The following is a 20,244-nucleotide window of genomic DNA, read 5'->3' on the forward strand; positions in this document are numbered from 1 at the left end:
AATCCAGCTGATGGCTGGCTGACATAAGAGGCACCACATGTTTCGTGGTCCCTCGTGGACATCTCGAGTGACCCACTTGGAATGTATCTTGTGTGGCCACTGGTCTCTGGTCATTCCAACTTAGTATCACCTCCAGGCTAGCAGCCAGAAAAATAGCCTGGGAGATGGGTGTTTGCTATAGAGGCCATGTTTGGAAACTAGAAGAGAAGGGAACATCAAAAGATTAAGTTTTGCCAAGCTCTTCCTAGAGTTTCCAGGAATAGAGAGCAAAGAAGGCCAATTTGCCCAAGGTCTGGCTGCACCTTCTTCATAGCAGACTGCAGATCAGGTTGTAGTCACAGAACCTTTGGACAAGAAGTTACCCGGATTGCCAGATTCTTTGATAGGTCAGCAGCTTTCCTGTGGACTGTTTCCTGTGTACTTACAGGATTATGCCCTGTGCATTTTGATAAAGATGGGCAGTAAATAAGGATGAGGTTTGTGAATGCTATCACGTCTCTTCTTTCCTGCCTGAGTATTTCGTTATCTTGCCTGAGAGCTATGTAGGCATGTACGACAAAGCATCTCTTTTATTTTTTTTTTAATTTTTTATTATTAATTTATTCTTGTTATATCTCAATGGTTATCCCATCCCTTGTGTCCTCCCATTCTTCCCTCCCTCCCCTTTTCCCCTTATTCCCCTCCCCTATGACTGTTCCTGAGGGGGATTACCTCCCCCTGTATATGCTCATTGGGTATCAAGTCTCTTCTTGGTAACCTGCTGTCCTTCCTCTGAGTGCCACCAGGTCTCCCCCTCCAGGGGACATGGTCAAACCATATAAACAAACTGAAGAAAAAAAAAAACCACATGATCATCTCTTTAGATGCAGAGAAAGCATTTGATAAAATCCAACACCCATTCATGTTTAAAGTTTTAGAGAGATCGGGGATACAAGGCACTTTCCTCAACATAATAAAGGCTATCTACAGCAAGCCAATAGCCAAAAGCATCTCTTTTAAATAAATGATCTGGGCCTGAAATACCATATTCCTCCACTTGGGGGTGGGCATTACAGATCCCTCTGGGATAACTAGAATCTTATTTCCGGGTCTCCCACACACCCAAGTATAAAGGTTTACCTCTTACTTCCTCCTATGAGCTAAGCTTTTCTGGGTGCACAAGAGAGACTTCAACACCAAGGAAGCTTAACAGTTCTCTACTTCTTTTTGCACCCTCTGCCTCCGGCTCAGCAATCTAGGATACTGGAACTAATTCTGTTGGCCGGGACCATGTCCTGAGCTGATAATACTCAGGGGCACAGACAAGACAAAATGTCCCCTCCCAGCACAAACTGAGATCATCCGCTCATGTCAGACCTCAGATTCTACTGACATTTGCTATGTGCCAGGACCTGTTAGAGAGAGCCAACTGAGAGACTCAAATAAACAATCAGGTGGGGTTTGTGTCTTGGGCTTCCTGGAAGCTGGGTAGCCTGAGCTGACCCTAAGAGGAAGCATCAGGGTGAGCAGCTTGTAGGTGGGTTCTGGGTCCACTTATTCCTTTCTGTACCTGCCACAGGTACCCCCACAAAGCAGCTCCCACTGAGGCATAGAAGAGACATGTTCCATGTCACCCAAATTCCTCTCTCCAGCTCATTTTCCTGGAACCAGGCTCTCTTCCTATTTCCCTTGCATTGAAGCCATTGTAAGGTGGAAAACTTGGATTTGGGCACTCTCCTTTGGGGAGAGAAGATTCTGAACCTCTTATCTTCTGCTGCTACTTTATGGAATGGAAGCTGCTTGAGTCTTTACCAATACATCATCCTAATAAGGATTATACTTCTAACAGTATCTATAGGTCCCACTCTCAATACCAACCTCTGGGAGCTGGAGATGTCTCTGTGGTTAAGAACCCTTGCTGCTCTTGCACAGAATTAGAGTTTGTCTCCCAGTGCCCATGTGAGGCAGCTCAAAACTACCTGTACCTCCAGCTTCAGGAGATGCAACACCCTCTTCTAGACTCTCTGTGCATCTTCAGACAGGCATACACGCACACACACATACACACACACACACACACACACACACACACACACACCAACCTAAAATTTATCTTTATTTTAAAAAACTAAACTCATTCCACTGACTTTCTGAATTGTATGTCTCAGACCACTCCATCAGTTCATAGGAAATAATTTTGCTACTAATTTTGGAATAATGTCCCTTCTGAAAGTCAGCAGGCTACTGGCTGACCTTCTCAACAACATAGACAGATCTTAGAGAAGTAAATATGCAATCATCTATTTACAGAATAATTTAGTATCTGTGATTAAACAGCTGCCATGGTCTTTAAGGAGTGAGTGTGGAGGGAACTGTGTTTGCAGAAGGTTGAGTGATCCGGATGGAATATGGTCAGGGAATGGGGTAATAAGGCTTCCAATCATACTTTTCTATACCATCCCTGTGCCACACTAACTTCTGACTGTCCACCAGGAAAGAACACTGCGTTTCAAAACACAAACTCTATCTATCAGATGACAGCGATTCACCGTGACGTTTTTCGGGTTCTGAAATCCAAGAGAGTAGTCTATGCTCATACTGACAATTTTAAAAGCAAGAGGGAAAATGTCAGGCTGAGGGGATAAAACACTTGTCAACACAGGACTTAAGTTCAATCCCAGGACCCACCTAAAAATGTTAGGCATGATGACATGGGCCTGTAATCTCAGCACTAGGGAAGCAGAGGCAGAAAGATTCCTAGGGCGTGCTGGCTGGCCAATCTAGCCTAATTGTGGAGCTCTAGGTGTCTCAGAGAGACTCTGTCTGGCGCAAAGGAACTGGACAGCACCTGGGGATGACACATGTTGTTGTCTGGCTTTACACACACACACACACACACACACACACACACGCATACACACACATGCACACACACATTCATGTATACATTTGCACATACAGATACACACACATTTTTTAAAAAACAATCAATACACAGATATGAAGAATCATATGAGTATGGTTGCAGATTAAACACAAGTTAAGCAAACGAACATATTCAATGTAAACAAAACTAGCCATGGGTTTAAAGGGCTCCTCATGAAGTGGGCTAGTACTCTGTCTCCAGTACCTGGTTCAGCTCATGTTTTATTTTTTAAGACCCTCCCTTGTGGCTGTGAAGTCCTAGTGATAGCATAACTCCAGAGCCCAGGTGTGAGGTCTCCCTCACTGCAGACCCTCAGAGCTTACCTGGCATGCCGGATGGACGCAATGGCATTGCTGAACTCACTGTCAATGCTGCGGCAGTTATAGAACTCCTCATAGGCTGGCCGGGATGAGCCCTGGTACTCGATGCGGCTGATGCGGCAGATGCCCACTATCAGGATGATGAGCATGAGCACGAAGGCCACGCAGAGGGCTCCGATGATGATATAGAGTGAGTGCCGCGGCATGTTGGTGAGGCTCTCAGCCATGTGCCCAGACTTCCACTGCAGGTCTGAAAGCAGAGACAGGTCGGTGGCAGAGAAGGAACTGTAGCAGTCAGCATGCCACAGCACTAACTTCACATAAGGGCCATCTAAACTGGGAAGGATTGATTTCTGAGACTAATCCAAAACAAGGTTTAATGTCCCTGACATTAAGAGTCACTGACAAGTCACAAAGGAAAAAAAAACAAAACAAAAACAAAAACAAAAAACCAAGAATACACCTGCTTTGGTTTGGATGTAAAATGTCACCAAAGGACCATGTGCCTAGTTCCCAGTTGATGATGATGATGTTTGGGAAGGATATGGAATCTTTAAAGAGGTAAAGCCTTACTAGAAGAAGTCTAGAATCACGGGGTGGGGGATGGGAGGCTTGGGGGGTGAAGTTTTATACCCTCAGCCCTACTTCCTGTTCACACTCGGCTTCCTGACTGCAGGTGTTTTCCCCACCATAAGGGACTGTCTCCCCTCAAACTGCGAGCCAAAACCAACCCTTCTATCCTGAAGTAGCTTCTCCTCAGCAATCGTGTCACAGTAAGTCATCAATTGCATGGCCATTTTCAAGATACAGCTCTGCTACCTGTTGCAAATATTATTTTTAAATGACACGGAAACAGGAGCTGCAAATAGATAGTTGACCCTTCTTGTGGACTTAATGGTAGAACTTCACCCCAGATGTGGCCACTTTAGACTCCCTGCTGAGCAAATAGCCCTGTAAGTGTTCAAATTCATCCTCGTGTTAATCAACCATCACACACAAACTTCAGAAAACAAGGTCTGGCCCCATGTGCTTACCCCTCAGAGCCAATAAATATTAGTGGCTTATCATTTGCTCTAGACTTCTTTTACATGTTTTTAAATAACATATTTTACATTTTTAAATAACATACTTCAGATAAAGATGAGGTTCCCCCTCTCTCATGTCCTCTCCTCACCCCATCAACACCAGAACAATTTACAAGAGTCAAAAAGAAGAAAACAAAACAAATATTCAACTCTGGTGCGACAGAAAGAAAGATATTCCTTAAGCAGCACACATAAATAAAAGAATGCTGTCAAAAGGGACCTACTGATGTGGCACAATGACCCAGCAATCACAGTGACTTTAAAATAGCTACTTGGGGGCTGGAGAGGTGGCTCAGAGGTTAAGAGCACTGGCTGCTCTTTCAAACGTTCTGAGTTCAATTCCCAGCAACCACATGGTGGCTCACAACCATCTATAATATGATCTAACGCCCTCTTCTGGCCTGCAGGTGAACATGGAAGCAGAGCACTGTATAGATAATAAATGAATTAATTTTAAAAAATAGCTACTTGCAGTGTAGGGTCATAACACTAGCAAGCGTTCACTGCTTCCCTAGGTGGGCTAAGCTCTTTAGACATCTCATTTAATCATAACTGCCAGGGCCTGTATGATCTTCTCTACCTCACCTGCACAAGAGAGGCAGCCTAGACAACTGGCATTCCTTCAGTGGAGGCAAGGCAGGAGCTGAGGCCTGTGTGTCCACAGCGTGCACCAACAGTGGTTGCCTCCAGAAGACAGGATTATAAGGGAATTTAGTGTCTTCCGGATTCTTTTCCATCATTTTTAGAGATAATGACCTATTCTTTTTGCAACCAAGAAATAATAAGTTTCTGGTATAAACACCCAGACGTGAACCTCCACACAGCTGCTGAAAGCGCACAGACCCTCAGATCACACCAGCCTTGCCTTAACCACAACTCCAACATTCAATGCACCACCCCAAGTCTCTGTCCTCCGTGTGCAGTGGGGAAGCACCAATGTCTAATCCCACTAGTCTGTTGTGAGCATCAGCTAGAATGCTGTGAAAAAGGTGAAATGAGAAAAGACATTCCTTGGGTGGTCACACAGAAGGAACAGCTCAGATTCTGGAAGAAGGAAAGACAAAAAAGAACACACTGTCCCATGAGGCAGATGCTCTAGGCTGAGGATTAGAACACTGACAGCCCCTGACCTTCTATTAACAGGGACAAAATGGAAGGGCTAGATGTCACCTCTGTGGTTGGCACTGGCCTGGCCGGTAACGTCAGATGAGGTTCTGTTTGCAGACCTGCATACAAATGGAGATGTCTAGCTAATACGAACAGGATGTGAAAGGAAACTGCAAATCAAAAAGAGCTGAGGTTTCTCTACTGTAGTCATACCATGGCCACCACCCTTACCCTGCAGGGCCATCACTTCCACAGTAGAGCTTTCCTGGGGTCTAGATATAGGATTCCAAAAAGGGTAGGGATGGGAACACACCTCAGGACATCGTTCACTGTCCTGGTTATGCGTGGGGAATGCCACACACTTATCTTAGTTACATCTTCAGTGATCATGGAATCAAAATTGACTATTCTTAACCCCGAAAAGGACAGCCTGAGGGAGAGGACAAGTGGTCAGGCAGACAAGAGGCCAGGCCTACAGACCCATTTCCTAGAGGCCTAACAGGAAAGTGGCCCCTGTTCCTGGTCTAGATAGTTCTCAAATGCCTGAGGGGATAGAATGGATGGAGACACTTCTGCATGTATGGCCAGATCACTGGATCCCTGAATGTCTGTCTCATGGAGGCCCATGACACCTGGCATTTCTACCCAAGACAGCCTGCCCAGCTGCTAAGGCAGCAGTGGGAGCTCAGAAAGCCACCTGAATCTTAGTGCACTCACTCCTCAGCCGAGCTGACACAGAGAAATAGCCTCCACAGATGGCAGAAGGTGTTTTTGTGAAACCAGAACTGCGGCTCTGCCCCAGAGTCGGCAGCCCTTTCTTTTGGCAGTAGCTACTGCCTCCCTGGAGAGATGGCTCTGTTTTCTGGCTGGAAGAGTAAGTGTGATTCACTTGGTTTCCAAGTATTATAGCACTCAGTTCCCTTCAAAATTCAGCAGCAGGCTGGAGTCCAAAGCTCAACAGAACATGTTTTATCATCCGTTTAGCATCAACATGAGGGTGGCCAGGGTGGGTGCTACTCCAGCTTGGTTGCCAAGTGCTCAGATCTGATGACCAGGGAGGATCTAGATTTTTTTTTTAATTATGTGTACATTTGTGTGCATGCATGCGCGCGCGCGCGCGTGTGTGTGTGTGTGTGTGTGTGTGTGTGTGTGTACATGTCACAGCACATGTGTAGAGGTCAAGGGACAACTTCCATCGCGGTGTCAGCTCTCTCCGTCTTCCATGTGGCTCCTGGGATGGCACCCAAGTCATCAGCCTCCGAAGCAGGTATTGTACCCACAGAGCCATCTCTCCAGCCCCCACAGGAGTTCCCGTGAGCTTTTGAGCTTTATGCATGGCCTGTGTATAAAGAGTCTGTACGTCATATTGGTTGTGTACACGCACAAGTTCACACATGGGGACTACTGCCTCATTAGGTGGTCATCACAGCATTGCCCCATGTATGATAAATTGCCCACAGTTTGCATGTCCCGCCATTTACCCCACAAGTATTTGCATTCCAGGGTGTTTAGACATTAAGGGGAAATCTGTCACAATTTCTCAAAAAAAATTTTTTTTTGTTTTTTCTTCATCCCCTGCCCTCATGTTTAAAGCTAGATACATCTTTAGTGTCCTCTGAAATGTTCCTGACAGAACGGAAGGTGGTTGCTTTGCAAACTAATTGGTTTAGTAGCCAGCCTGACCTGTGTAATCTAACACTGGAATGTACCCTCGCCAGGTGGCTGCAAATGCCATCTACCATCCAGGCTCCATCATCATAAGACAACGATTTCCCACATCCCCCGAGTCCCATTGCATGAATCATTTACCGTGTTGGCTACAGCCCAGCCCGGGAGAGAAATCTTCAACCTGAGCCTGCAGGATGGGATTATCACATGGGCCCCAGCAGGTGTGCGACCAGGAATGCTAGCTCAAGAGCTGTTTGGGGAAATTTTCATAAATGTCCTACTCGTAATTCTCAAGGAGCATTTGCATTTTTGTTTAAATTTGTCTGAAGTTTTCCTAAAGGGCTTTTACATTGAACATTTTGAAACTGCTGGGAGCACTCCATAAAGAAGCTGTTCAAGGTAAAACAGGCAAGCTGATGACAAAACCAAATCTATCCAAATTAGACTTCAACTGATTTGCATAATTTACTCTAAAATAAATTGTCCATATCTATTTTGTGAACACAGCTAGCCTGGCTAATTTACTCATCTATGTGATTTAAAAAGAGACTGAAATGGAGCATGTTTGTGATGATGTCATTTAATAACTAAACAATTCTTAAGGCCACCTGCTGCCTACAACAGTAAGGTAAGATTTCAAATGTCATGTTTCCCATAGCTGAAGGAGAGCAGGCCAATGAAAGCATCAATTGGCCCAGGAAAAATGTGCAGCCATTGTTGATTTTCAAACATTGAATGGTTGGGAAAGTGTGCTGATTTGAATGAAAATGGCTCACAAGGAGTGGCACTGCTTGAAAGGTGTGAGCTGGGAAGTGGTGGCGCACGCCTTTAATCCCAGCACTTGGGAGGCAGAGGCAGGTGGATCTCTGTGAGTTTGAGGCCAGCTTGGTCTACATAGTGAGTTCCAGGGACAGCCAGAGCTACATAGAGAAACCCTGTCTCAAAGAAGGAGGAGGAGGAGGGAGGAGGAGGGAGGAGGGGGGAGAAAGGAGAAATAGCAGAAAGAAGGGAAGGAAGGGAAGGATAGGAATAAACTAAGGAAGGAAGTAAAGAAGAAGGAAGGAAAGGTGTGGCCTTGCTGGAGAAAGTGTGTCAGTGGGGGCCTGCTTAGAGGTTTCAGAAGCCCAAACCAGGCCCGAGTTCCTCTCCTCCTGCTGCCTACAGATCTAGATGTAGAACTCTCTGTTCTTTCCTCAGCATGATGTCTCCCTGCACACTGCCATGCTTCCCACCATGATGATAATGGACTAAACCTCTGAAACTGTAAGCCAGCCCCAGTGAGATGATTTCCTTTATAAGAGTTGCAGTGGTCATGGTGTCTCTACAGCCACAGAACACTAACTAAGACAGAAGTGGAGCAGACGACTCCTTCATAAAGACCAGTTCACAGACCACCTGTGACCTGAGTTCCCACTGTGTGCTCTAATAAAGCATGAAGGAAAGTGGAAAAGAATTGAGCCCTTGGGGACCCGAGTCTTGACAGATACAAGCAGCAGCAAATTGTCACCAGTTTGTAACACCAGTTCTGGGGGAATCCAACACCCTTCAGGTACTAGGCACGCATGTGGTACACAGACAGAGATGCAGACAAAACACTCACACATAAAATAATAATTGAAACAAACCAATAAACTGGGCCCTCTGAACACAGCCAGTGCTCTTCACACCTTAACCACACTCCAGCCCTTACCCTCTTGCTGTGTGCGCATTCAGATGAGGTTTACTTTGTTATATTTTTAATGATTTTATTTGGCATCACCCTCTACTTCTTCATCTAATTCTGTCTATATGTTTTTACGCTCAGAGGCATTTTTAAAAATTTTCTTTCTATTTTCTATCTTGGCCTCTCTGTTTCCTCCTTTTTCATTTCCTTCTACACTTGGCAGTATTCTGACATTACTGCTGTTAATACTGACATGTTTTAACTTTTTATTCCCCTTCTTACACCCTCCTAATTTTCTTTTTGAACTTTGTAATTAATGAGAAATCACCTTTTAATTTTCTTTAATTTAATTGTTTCTTGGTCTTCTCTATAGCTTTCTCCACCCACCCCTTTGCCTTCTCCATCTGTTTATTTAATCTTGCTTCTCTCCCCCTTTCCTCCCCCCTCTCTGACCACTTCTCTTATCTCATTCATTTACTACACTACACTTATTTACTACAAATAATATTTAGCTTCATGCCATACTGTACAGCACTTTTTGTCATTTTCAGTTTTATGGTCACTGGTGAGGGACTGATGGGCTGTATTTGATTTTTAAGTTTATCTCTGTGACATAGTTCTTTTTAGAAAGCAATTTTTTTTTTCTCTTCCTGCCTAATTGTACTGGGGAGGGAGCCTTCCAGAGCAGGCTGTTCAATAAGAAGACATGTCTCCCAAACCCGGAAGACATACCTAAACCAACAGATGCACCAATTACACTGCAGAAGAATAAGGAACATGAGAAAGCAAGACAACATGGCTGCTCCAAGTGATCCTAACTCCTCAACGGCTGGATTCACTTAAGTGATACAAGTGCCAGGAGAAGATTTTAAAATAGTTCTGATAATAATAATAATCAGCAGTGATCTGTGAAAAGACACAAACGAGGAGATGAATCCAGTCCGGGTAAGGGAAATGGGGGCTGGGGGCAGGGGTCAGAAAAATGAATGAGAAAATCAGCAATGAGGATTTTTTAAAAAGTCAGACACAGTGGAATGCAAGATGAACAGCCATAATCAAGCAGGAAAAAAATACTCTAAGGGGCAGAGGACAAGGCTAATGAAACACTACAATCAAACATCTATAACCCAAACTAAATGAACTAAGAGGGCTTGACCCCAAAGTCTAAGAACTCCAGAATAGGGTCAAGAGACCAAAGCTAAGACTCCACGGGCTGATGGAGCTGAGACGGGACACTGAGAGCACAGCAAATGTAGCCAACAAAATGACAGTGGAACATTTCCCAAGTCCAGGAAGAGAATCAGACATTCAAACACAAGAGGCATTGAGAACCAAATGGACATGGCGAGAAAAGAACACTTCCACAGCAGATTAGAGTCAAGATGTCAAAAATTCACAAAGCAAAGGGAAACTTCAAGGGAAAACAACAGAAACATCAGAATGACCTCAGATCTCTCACCAGGAACCCTCACAGCCAGAGAACCATGGGACAATATGTTTCGAGCCCTAAAAGTAAAAAATGCCAACCCAGATTGCCATAGCCAATTAGAAGCACATGAACTTCAGCCTAAGAAAGGGTTAGGATCAAGCCCAGTTCTAGTTTGGAGCACACACTAACTTGATGCAGTGTTTCTGATTTTGCATCTTAAAAGACTTTTGTAATACAAGTGGGACATAAATATGTTTAACATACAAAGGAGGGAGCAGCAGTTAACACTAGCATGTGGAAGAACCTACACAAGTGTTCCTTATATATTAATTCAGCTTCTATTCTTGAAATAAAATTTATAGGGTCTCTGGCTTGGTAGAACACTACACCTACATGATTGACAAAAAATAAAATCTTTAGGTCTCTTAGAAATGCAGGGAATTGTCACCAACAGACTCATCTTCTAGTGTTTAAAGGTATGCCTCCACAGAAGATTGTGTAGAGACATGGAAGGAAGTTATCAAAATGGAAATAATGTCATGCTGAGCAAGTAACACCTGAAAGGCTAAAGCAGGAAGATTGTGAGTCTCAGGCCAGTCTGGACTTCGTAGTGAGATCATCTCTTATAGACAATAAAAATGGAGTCATATGTGCCAACCCTTTCAAGAGTAACTAAAGCCAACATGTTACGGTGAGGTGGTACTTATGCACAGCCAGCAAACTTCAGGGCTCTTATCTGCCATCAAAGCATTAGGATTATAAATATATACAATTATGTGGCTTTTTACATAGGCAATAAGGCTCTAAACTCTTCATACTTGTCCAGAGAGCACCTGACTGACTGAGCCATTTCCCCAAACCAATTTACTCTCATTCATCAAAGAGTGCAGTCAGCAGTGCAAAGGCCCTGGAAGAGGCCCTCTTTGAATACCAGTCCTGTGCAGCTCACGTGGAATTGGGAGACAGGGCTCCCCCAGGCAGCCTGGTTGGATGAGATGAAACTTTACTGCCCTGTTTAAATAGGAAAATGCCTTTCAATGGGGGAATAGTCATCAGGTTTCAGGAAGGTAAAAATGCAATCCCACAGGAGGCATTGTCACCTCCATCAAGTGCTACACTATACATCAGACCTTGATCCTGACTTCCCCAAACTTCAGTTTCCTCACCCACAGCCCCAGTGCTTTTCAGCTCTTCTTCACGTCCTTCGATGCTACATTTTTCTCTTAGCAACTGAAGCAACCCACTATACTCAAAGATGCTTGAAAACACAAAGGCAAAGGAAATTCAAATCCTGTGTTGCTTTTTAGACTTTCCAGGCCAAAGGCTGCATTTTCTGATAGCATTCTAGTGCCTGTCTGTGGAGCGCATTTTTTGGCTGATGGAGTAGCAGGGAACTTTGGGCGACATCTGAAGACTCTCATCCCCGATGAAGAAAGGCTGGGTGCAATCTCAAGGAGTAGGCATGGCAGAAAGCAAGAGACAAAAAGATTACTTGGACTCTGGAGACAGGGGTGACTGAAATGGTCCCTCTGAGCCTCAAGGCTTCATGGTCACTAATATGGGGGCTTTATAGTCACAGTGTGCATCCTCTTCTTGCTGAAAGGAAAAGCTCACAACTGAAATACTTACGGATCTCACAGTTTGCTCCCACCCAGCCGTGAGGGCAGTGGCAGGTGTAGCCATTGGGCTGGTCCAAGCAGGTTCCGGCGTGATGACAAGGGTTACTGTCACACTCGTTGATGTCAATGTCACACTCTTCACCTAGGAGGATAAAGAACAGTAACAGTGACTGGCTATACCCAATCCTCCATGAGTTCCTTGAAAAACAAAAAAATAAAATAAAAAAATAAAAACAAATAAGAACCCAGGCAATGGAATTTTTACTTAAGTAAAAACTGAATAAGAAAAATCATTGTCCCTTTAATCCCAGCACTTGGGAGACAGAGGCTGGTGGATCGATGTGAGTTCGAGGCCAGCCTGGTCTACAAAATGAGTCCAGGACAGCCAAGGCTACACAGAGAGACCCTGTCTCAAAAAACTAAAAAAAAAAAAAAGTCATTGTCAAGAAGACTCTCTCCTTGAGCTCATGAGGAAGTGGATGCTGCCACAGTCTGTGACGTCATTGCCTACCTGCCACTGGACGTGGCTCTGCCCAGTATATAAAAGGACAGACCCACCTCAAGCCCCCCTCTCTTTCTGCACCCCCTTTCCTTCTCTCCCCATGCTTATATAATAAACTTCTCCATATAATATCTGCTGTGTGGCACAGCTAGGACGACAGTTACAAACACACAAGGAGCCCCAATCTGACACACTCCTTCCTGGGAAATGGAGGCTCAAAGGATGCTCATATGCACAGTCTGTTCTCCCTCTACAGCAAGCTGGCCAGACCCTGATGAGACCCAGCATTCTGGGCTTCCTAACCTGCCCACAGAACCTGCTGAAGCATGCTAAACCAGCACAGGGACCAGCGTCACTGCGAGCCAAACATCCCCATATAGGAGCTATCTTGCTGGCAAAAGTTTCATGAACAAAGACACCCTTGAACAAATCTACAGCCATCACGATGAACCGATGCAAGCTGAACACACTCCTTAAACCTAAGGGTCTCTTGTCAAAGCTGAAGAGGAGACTTCAGACTGAGGCAATCTCTCTTTTAAAAAAAGAGAAAAATAAAACAGAAAAGAGAACTTTTAACAACAAGCCCTCATTTGCTTAGATAAACGCAGAAATGCATTAAAAAAAAAAAAAACCCACTGCTTTATCACCACAATCAACATCAAAACCAAGTATGTGTTTCCATCTTCAGAAAGCAACATTTTGGCACATTCAAGTAATTACTCCCGGGCTTACTTAGCATTCAATTGCTTTTCTATCTGCCGTTGGTACACTTCACATTGACAACGCTCCCATATGTTACTCACAGCTCATTTCAAAGGAAGAATCTCACGCTGAAAGATTTCACGTCTGTTCCGTTTCACACCTCTTGTATACCTGGCATCTGACTATTCAAGTCAAATCTGTTGAATAGAACTCTCACTGCCTCAGGGTCAATCTCATGTGATTATTTGTTTCTTGTAACAAATATAGCAATTTACATCAATGCAAAGAACACAAAAATTGATCACCTGGTGCTAACCTGTTTTAACCTGTTTAAAATATGAGCCCTGTGTACCAGTGGGATGACCACTCTAACAGGAGACTGGCATGGACCAGGCAATCACAGACGACATTACGTGGTAGACTGGTTGAAAAGCACATCGCCAGAATGTGCTGAGAAAGGCTGAAGGACAAAAATCAATGGTGTTCACAGATAAATACATCAGGGCCACTTTCCACCCATTTAGGATGCCCGCCTTAATGGAGATGTTTACTAAACAATAGCTTGCTTCAGCTGGCAACCCAGATATTAAAAATTCTGAAATGAGAGCCCGTGACCTGGACAGCAATCGCAATAAGAAACAGCCTGGCTCTTCCTCAGCCTTCACACCGGGCTTTGCCCAACACTCCATCAAGTCCAAGGCCAATGTCCTCAGCTCACGTGACACCTGGCCAAGCATCAATCTTTCCACGTGCTCCAACATTTTGACTTTGTTTTCTCCTGTTTTACTAGATGGGCTCTTAGCACTAATTTTGTGTATTTACTAATTGCCAAACTAAAGAGTCTGAGATTTTTGTGGGCCTGAGACAGTTGTCTTTCTAGCTGAATCACTTATAACTTTCTTTCATGTAAGCTAAAAAAAAAAAAAAAAAAAAAAAAGCTCACTGCTCATTCTCAAATAGCATTTGTGAAGAGATGCAAATGGCCATTTGCGGTCTTTTGCAATTTCTTTTCATCCTGTTGTTTTCTCTCTTCTCTTCTCACTCTCTCCTCCCTCTCTCTGCATGCACAAGTGTGCAAATGCACAGATGTACACGTAGGTGAATGCTGGTGTAGTGTGCATAGATGTGGAAGCCAAGGTGGAAGCTGAATGTCTTCCACTATCATGCCCCATCTTTTTTTTTTTAATGTGTGTGAATGTTTTGCCTTCATGTATATCTGTGTGCCACCCACATGCCTAGTGCCAGAAGAGGCCAGAAGAAGGCATCAAGTGCCCTAGAAATAAAATTGTAAATGGCTGTAAGGCACCATGCTGGGACTGGACATCAAACCCAGGTCATCTGGGAAACAGCCAGTGCTCTTATCTCCAGAGCCATTTCTCCAGCCCTCATCTTATTTCTTAAGATAAGGTCTCTCACTGAGCACTGATCTCACAAACTAGCTAGACTGAATAGCCAGTAAGCCATGGGAACCCCCACCCCAACCCTTTCTCTGCTCTCTCATCCCCAGGATCACAGACATGATGCCACCATATTTCACATGGAGATCCAAAGTCAGGTTGCATGGCAGGCACTTGACCAGCTGAGCCATTTTCCTACCTGTCAATCTACTATTTTCTAAGAGATGATGTACTGGGTAGTATTTATAGGAGGCTAGAATCATATTCATTCGTTTGGAATTCTTTCCTTGGGTAAGTTAGGAAATGTAAAATAACCAAAAAGATATCCAAAGTCATTGGATAAAGCCTTGAGTTGGCACCGTCCATGCTCGGAGGTATAGATGGCAACCCTTGCAACCACAATATCTACTGTTATCCATGTGCCAGGCCCCTGGTAGGCACTGTAGCTTGTTCCTTCATAGGTTAATAGAATTTGATTACAAGTGAATCAAGGTTCAAAAACAGTTCTTAGAACATTTTCTATCATGGTTAAAAAAAACAAAAACAAAACTGGAGGTGACTATCCCTATAAACTAGAAGACTATATGAAATATATGAAAAATAAACCTCTTTGAAGAACTGGACACCAAGAAGTCTAGAGCTGCAAGAAGCAAAACGTACCAGCTGAGGTCCACAGTGTTCCCCCTGGACATCTACCTGTAGCCAGCTCTCAAACACAAGGTTTTCCTGGACTAAGGAGACAGAAGCTGGAACTTGTGGAGGCCAGGATCATATGTGGGGAATGCTACTACAGAAAATAGATAAATAAAGCGCATGAGATGCTGAAGTATGCTATCTCCCAGAATGATGCTGTCTCACCCGAGTTTGCTATGAAATAGTGTGTGTGCACTGAAGTCTAAAAACCCTGGTAACTAGGGTGAGAGACAATCAGCTCCCAAACTTGTATCACAGGAGGAGGAATTCCAGGCTCATGGCCCACAGTGTATCATGAAGCCACCAAGTACCCCAACCTAGCAGCAAGACACAACAACCACTACAGTGGAGGGTCAAGGCAAGAATGATCAATGCAAAAGGGCTGGCATTCCTTCCCAAGTCTCTGATGGGGTTGAAGACCAGACATCTTAGTTTTACAATTAGGCTTAGTTGTTTAGGGGTTTAGATGTTTTAGAGATTGGTGTTTTAAGTTGCTAATGATGAGATATGAGAGATATTGATTTTCATTCAGAATTTTAGACTCACCAAGATAGGAAAGATGCTTTCTTCAAGGGTGCCAAATACAAATAGCCAAAACACTAAGAATGTAACATTTATATAATTCCTGATTATTTCATGGTTCTTCTGGCTGTAGGTAGTTTATTGTGTATATGTGTAATAATATAAACGCATATGCAAAAAAATTTAATAAAAAAAAAAACAGATGGCATATACTACTCATCACATTAGCATACAATGACCAGCACCCAAGGAAATTTAGAGAAAAGGAGGAGAGGAGGATGAGGTGGTAGGTGCCCACCTGCCTACTTTCAAAAGCCACGTGGCTACTGTAGGTTTTTAGGCACTGAGGAGGCTGAACTGGCAATTAATAGACACACCAATCAACAAAAAAAAGGAGGAAGAACCCAAAACAGGCCCACGCAAATACTACCAACTGAGTTTTGACCAAGGTTCAAAAGCAGTTCAATGAAAGAAAAACAGATGGTCTTTAACTAATGAAGCAAAGTTTAAAAAGGGAAAAAAACCCAAACAAACAAATAATGTCTAGTTGGAAAATTCCATGAAGGAAGGCAGTTGGTGAAGAAAATAACTAGACCAGAGAAGCCTCACTGAGGCGTGGGGCTGCAGAAGCCAAGCTGCTGATCTAATAACTTCGGAAAGGAGTTGCCTTAGGATGCAGCTGTTGTTGAGACAGGGTCTTAGGTAGCCCAGACTGGCGTTGAACTCACTATGTAACCAAGGATGACCTTGAATTGGTAAGCTTCCTGCTTCCACCTCCCGAGTGCTGGGATAATAGGCTTAAACTACCATGTCTGGCTTAGGCCCCACTAAACTAAGTGAAATGAGCTGTAAGCAGACCCTAAAAGAACACAAGGGAGCAATTTTGATATGCTATGGTGCATGTTGGAGTTGAATGATGAATTGAATAGATGTTGGATAGCGGGAACCTCTTAGGTTGCTACGGTTGTGGGGGGTTATGGGTAAATTAACAGAAGAGCAGACAGATCCCTGCAGTGCTGGATTCAAGTTGGGACATCACTGTGAATTCCCATTAAGATTAATATAGGTACAGATAGCTGCATAGTAAGACGTATGTGCACCATATGCACACATTAGTGTATACATACAATCACTTGCTTGTCAGCCAAAAGGCTCTAAAAGTTGTGACGTCCTAATGGCAATAAGTACTTTCAGAACCTAGATATTTATTTTGAATGTTCTCCAATAAGGAGCCAGGGGACCTTGGAGAAATGGATGACTCCAGTATTGGAGGTTGGGGGGGGACATAGAGACTGGTGAATTTTAAAACATCAGAAAGTATTCAAGCGCTGAAACATAACACAACAAACCAGCAATGCCCACACCCACACAGGGATTTGTAGAAGGGACATAGAAGCCAAATGAAAGACCCCCCCAGTGCCAAAGTGGGAACACCGAGAGCAACAAAATACACTAAGAAAGTATTGTCCTGTCACGTAAACCTTATCCTAAGTACCCCCTAGGTACTCATTCATATAAATAAATAATTGAACAAACTAATAAATTGGGGGAGAACAAACAAATATCTCACAGAGAATTCCAAATGGTCCTTAAGCTACCTCACCCTCATGCAGGGGAGCGAAGCCCCCACTCATCTAAGGTAGGCAATGCCAAATGACTTCCTTCCGCACGGTGCAGCATGGAAAAAGAGGAAGGGGGAAATGACGGTGGAAAACCAACGGAACTCCTCCTCAGCTAGTGACCAAGGCCACCAATAAGCACAAGCCCTCATATGCTGTGACAGGATCTTTTTTAAAAAATGGGCAAAAGACATATAAAGATTCTTCACCATGGAGGATATGCAGATATCAAACCCCGTGCCCCACCTCCCCAACACACACACATAAAAATGTTTATAATCATTTTGCCATAGAGCAATTCAAACCAAAGCCATAGGGAGCTCTCATTATAAAGCTAGCAGATTAGCAAAGCCTTGGAGAAAAGGGTGGATGCCAAGCCAATAACTGAAAGACGGAGAGGACCTACACCAGGTGATGGTCCTATGGAGACAGCTGTGCAGAATGCTAGGCTTGGAGAGTAGGTATGGAAACAGCTGGGCAGAACGCCAGGCTTGGAGAGCATAGAAGCTTCTCAGTTGGGAGGGAAATGGGACTTTTGGTTGAACATTTACTTAGATGACTATTATTTGTCTAAATCACTCTACTTCATCAATGAAGAGGTTCTCAGACACTCACTAGCTGGCCAATTGTAATTTTTACTAAACCTAAGATACACTGAGAGATGGGGAGGTAGACAAGAAAAAGAAAAGGCCAGGGACTGGAGAGATGGCTCCAGAGGACCTGGGTTCAATTCCCAGCACCCACATGGCTCACAACCACCTGTAACTCCAGTCCCAGGGGATCCTGTGCCATCTTCTTGTCTTGCAGCACACACATGTTGTACATATATTCATGAAGAGGTCCAAAATTAGCCCACAGTTTCCAGGCAAAACAACCTATAGTGGGGTTAATACAATTTGAAGTGCTATCCCACATTAAACGCTTAAAGGAGAAAAGAATGGATAACCTAGGAGTGTGGTATGTGCTCCAGATTTCCAAGGCATTTTACCAAATGACCCACTGGAGATCCACTAAATAGTTTACAGTAAATATTCCAATTTTCAAACCTAGAAATTTTTCAAAGTAAATTTTAAGTGGATTACAGTGTATATGCTCAAAATTAACTCATAACATAGTTATAATGATATAAGAGGATATTAACAAAGCCTGGACAGTTCAAACCATTTCAGAAACAAGGACAAAAAGGGGGGAGGAAGAAGTGAAGATTTAATTATGTAAAGATCAAATACAACACATGTAAAACAAAACACTCTATACACATACGAAGCGCATGTGACACAGGGAAATATTTATGTTCTCGCCACATAAGAGTAATGCACTCAAACTAAATGGCTAGACTGAAAGGTTAGTGTGAATGTCCTAGCAGAAAAGCAACAAAGTTATGAGCAAGGTACACATAAAAGAAGGAACACAACCAACAAAAAAATATGTTTTTAAAGTTTTCAACTCTTAGAGCAGCAGACCTACATATTAAACAATGAAATAACACAGCTGCCTACCAGAATGACAACTCTGGAGTATGTGTGACAAGACAAGAGAACAAACAGTCATGCCGTTAGGTGTGAAACTAGCATTTTGTTTTGTTTTGTTTTTCCCTTGGAGAATATAACACATATGTAACTCCTGAGTTTCTATTCCTAGGGAATTGTACAAAAAAGGGGGCGGGACACATATAGAAAACTACACATGTGAAAACATTCTTTTCATTATTGTTTTTAATATGGGAACATTCTTAACTACAAAAAAAATCAAATTAAAGATGAACTAAAAATAAATTATGGCATTTCATAGAATTGACTATAAGGCAACCAATAAAAATGCTTTAAAAATAAAAGCACAGGGCTAGAAAGATGTCTCAGCTTTGAAGAGCACACATACCCTTCTTCCAAAGGACCCTCCATGGTCTGTTTTCACCCACAGCTCCAAGCACCTGTAACTCCAGCTCCAAGGATCTAGTGCTCCCTTCTGGCCTCAGTGGGTCCCTGCACTTATGGATGCGCATGCACATGCACGCGCGCACACACACTATTTAAAGGTGTAATTCTTGATATGGAAACACACTTATTGCTTAGTTATTTATTCTAGGTTTAAAATAACAGCTATTTTGATTCCATTTGTGTCTATATATGTACACACATAGACTTTATGCCACAGAGCCTCAGGAAAACTCTAGAATGTGACTATATTAATAGTGCTATTTCCCAACGGTATTGTGTTAACTGGTGAGTTATTTTAATAGCCTAATTTCTTCCATGCCTTTTATTTGTTACTGGTAAGACAAAAATATCTGGCAAAGACCCAGAAATCTCCCCCAACATATATCAGCCTCCACTAACTGATAATATAAGTGTCTCTCTGTGTTTGTAAGCCATGAGATAAACAAAACCATCTGCACATCATTTTTGGAGCAAGCCCATTTCTCAGTCTCGGGACAACCCAAAAGGAAAGCACAGGGTGTGAAACAGAAAAGTAGAAAGAAGACCAGGAGTTGGTCCTCCCCCACTGGCACCTTTTCCCAAAGGAAACTAGCTAAGGCTTCCCAGGAAAGGACTGGACAGCGGACTCTGCAAAATGCTATAGAGTTTGGACATGGCCACATTGGCCCAGAAGGAGAGGCCAAGCCTAAGCAAGGCAGTCCCCAGCACAGGATGGCATGTGCTTCTCTACAGAGCACTTGCTTTCTTCCACACACTGCTTCACCCCGCCTCACAATGGAGGGACCCTCTGCCTTTGTTGACTTAACAAAGTATCAAAAATATTGACCTTGTGTTTTTATGTGTTTATATGTGTGTATTGTATGTGTGAATGGACATATGGATACACATGTCTGGGGGCATGTGTGCTCACGTACATGGACAACCTCGAATGTTGTTTTTCAGGCACCAATCACTTTCTGTCTTGTGACAGGGTCTTCCACTGACCTGGAACTTGCCAAGTGACTAGGCTAGCTGGTCGGTGAGCTCTGGGGACTTGACTGTTTCCCTTTCCCAGCTCTGGAAGGACAAATGTGCCA

General features: G+C 43.5%; 1 protein-coding gene across 1 annotated transcript in view; it reads right to left on the reverse strand.

Moving 5' to 3' along the window:
- The window catches only part of Dner (delta/notch like EGF repeat containing), a 273,389-nt gene that overhangs the window by 5,037 nt on the left and 248,108 nt on the right, over positions 1 to 20,244 (reverse strand). The window contains exons 12-13 of the mRNA XM_051154204.1: positions 11,807 to 11,938; positions 3,229 to 3,475 (exon numbers count right to left, since the gene is read on the reverse strand). Of these exons, the coding sequence (XP_051010161.1) occupies positions 3,229 to 3,475; positions 11,807 to 11,938 (379 nt within the window). The remainder of the gene's footprint in view (positions 1 to 3,228; positions 3,476 to 11,806; positions 11,939 to 20,244) is intronic.

This window comes from Acomys russatus, chromosome 12 (genome assembly GCF_903995435.1).
Source record: "Acomys russatus chromosome 12, mAcoRus1.1, whole genome shotgun sequence".
NCBI lineage: Eukaryota > Metazoa > Chordata > Mammalia > Rodentia > Muridae > Acomys > Acomys russatus.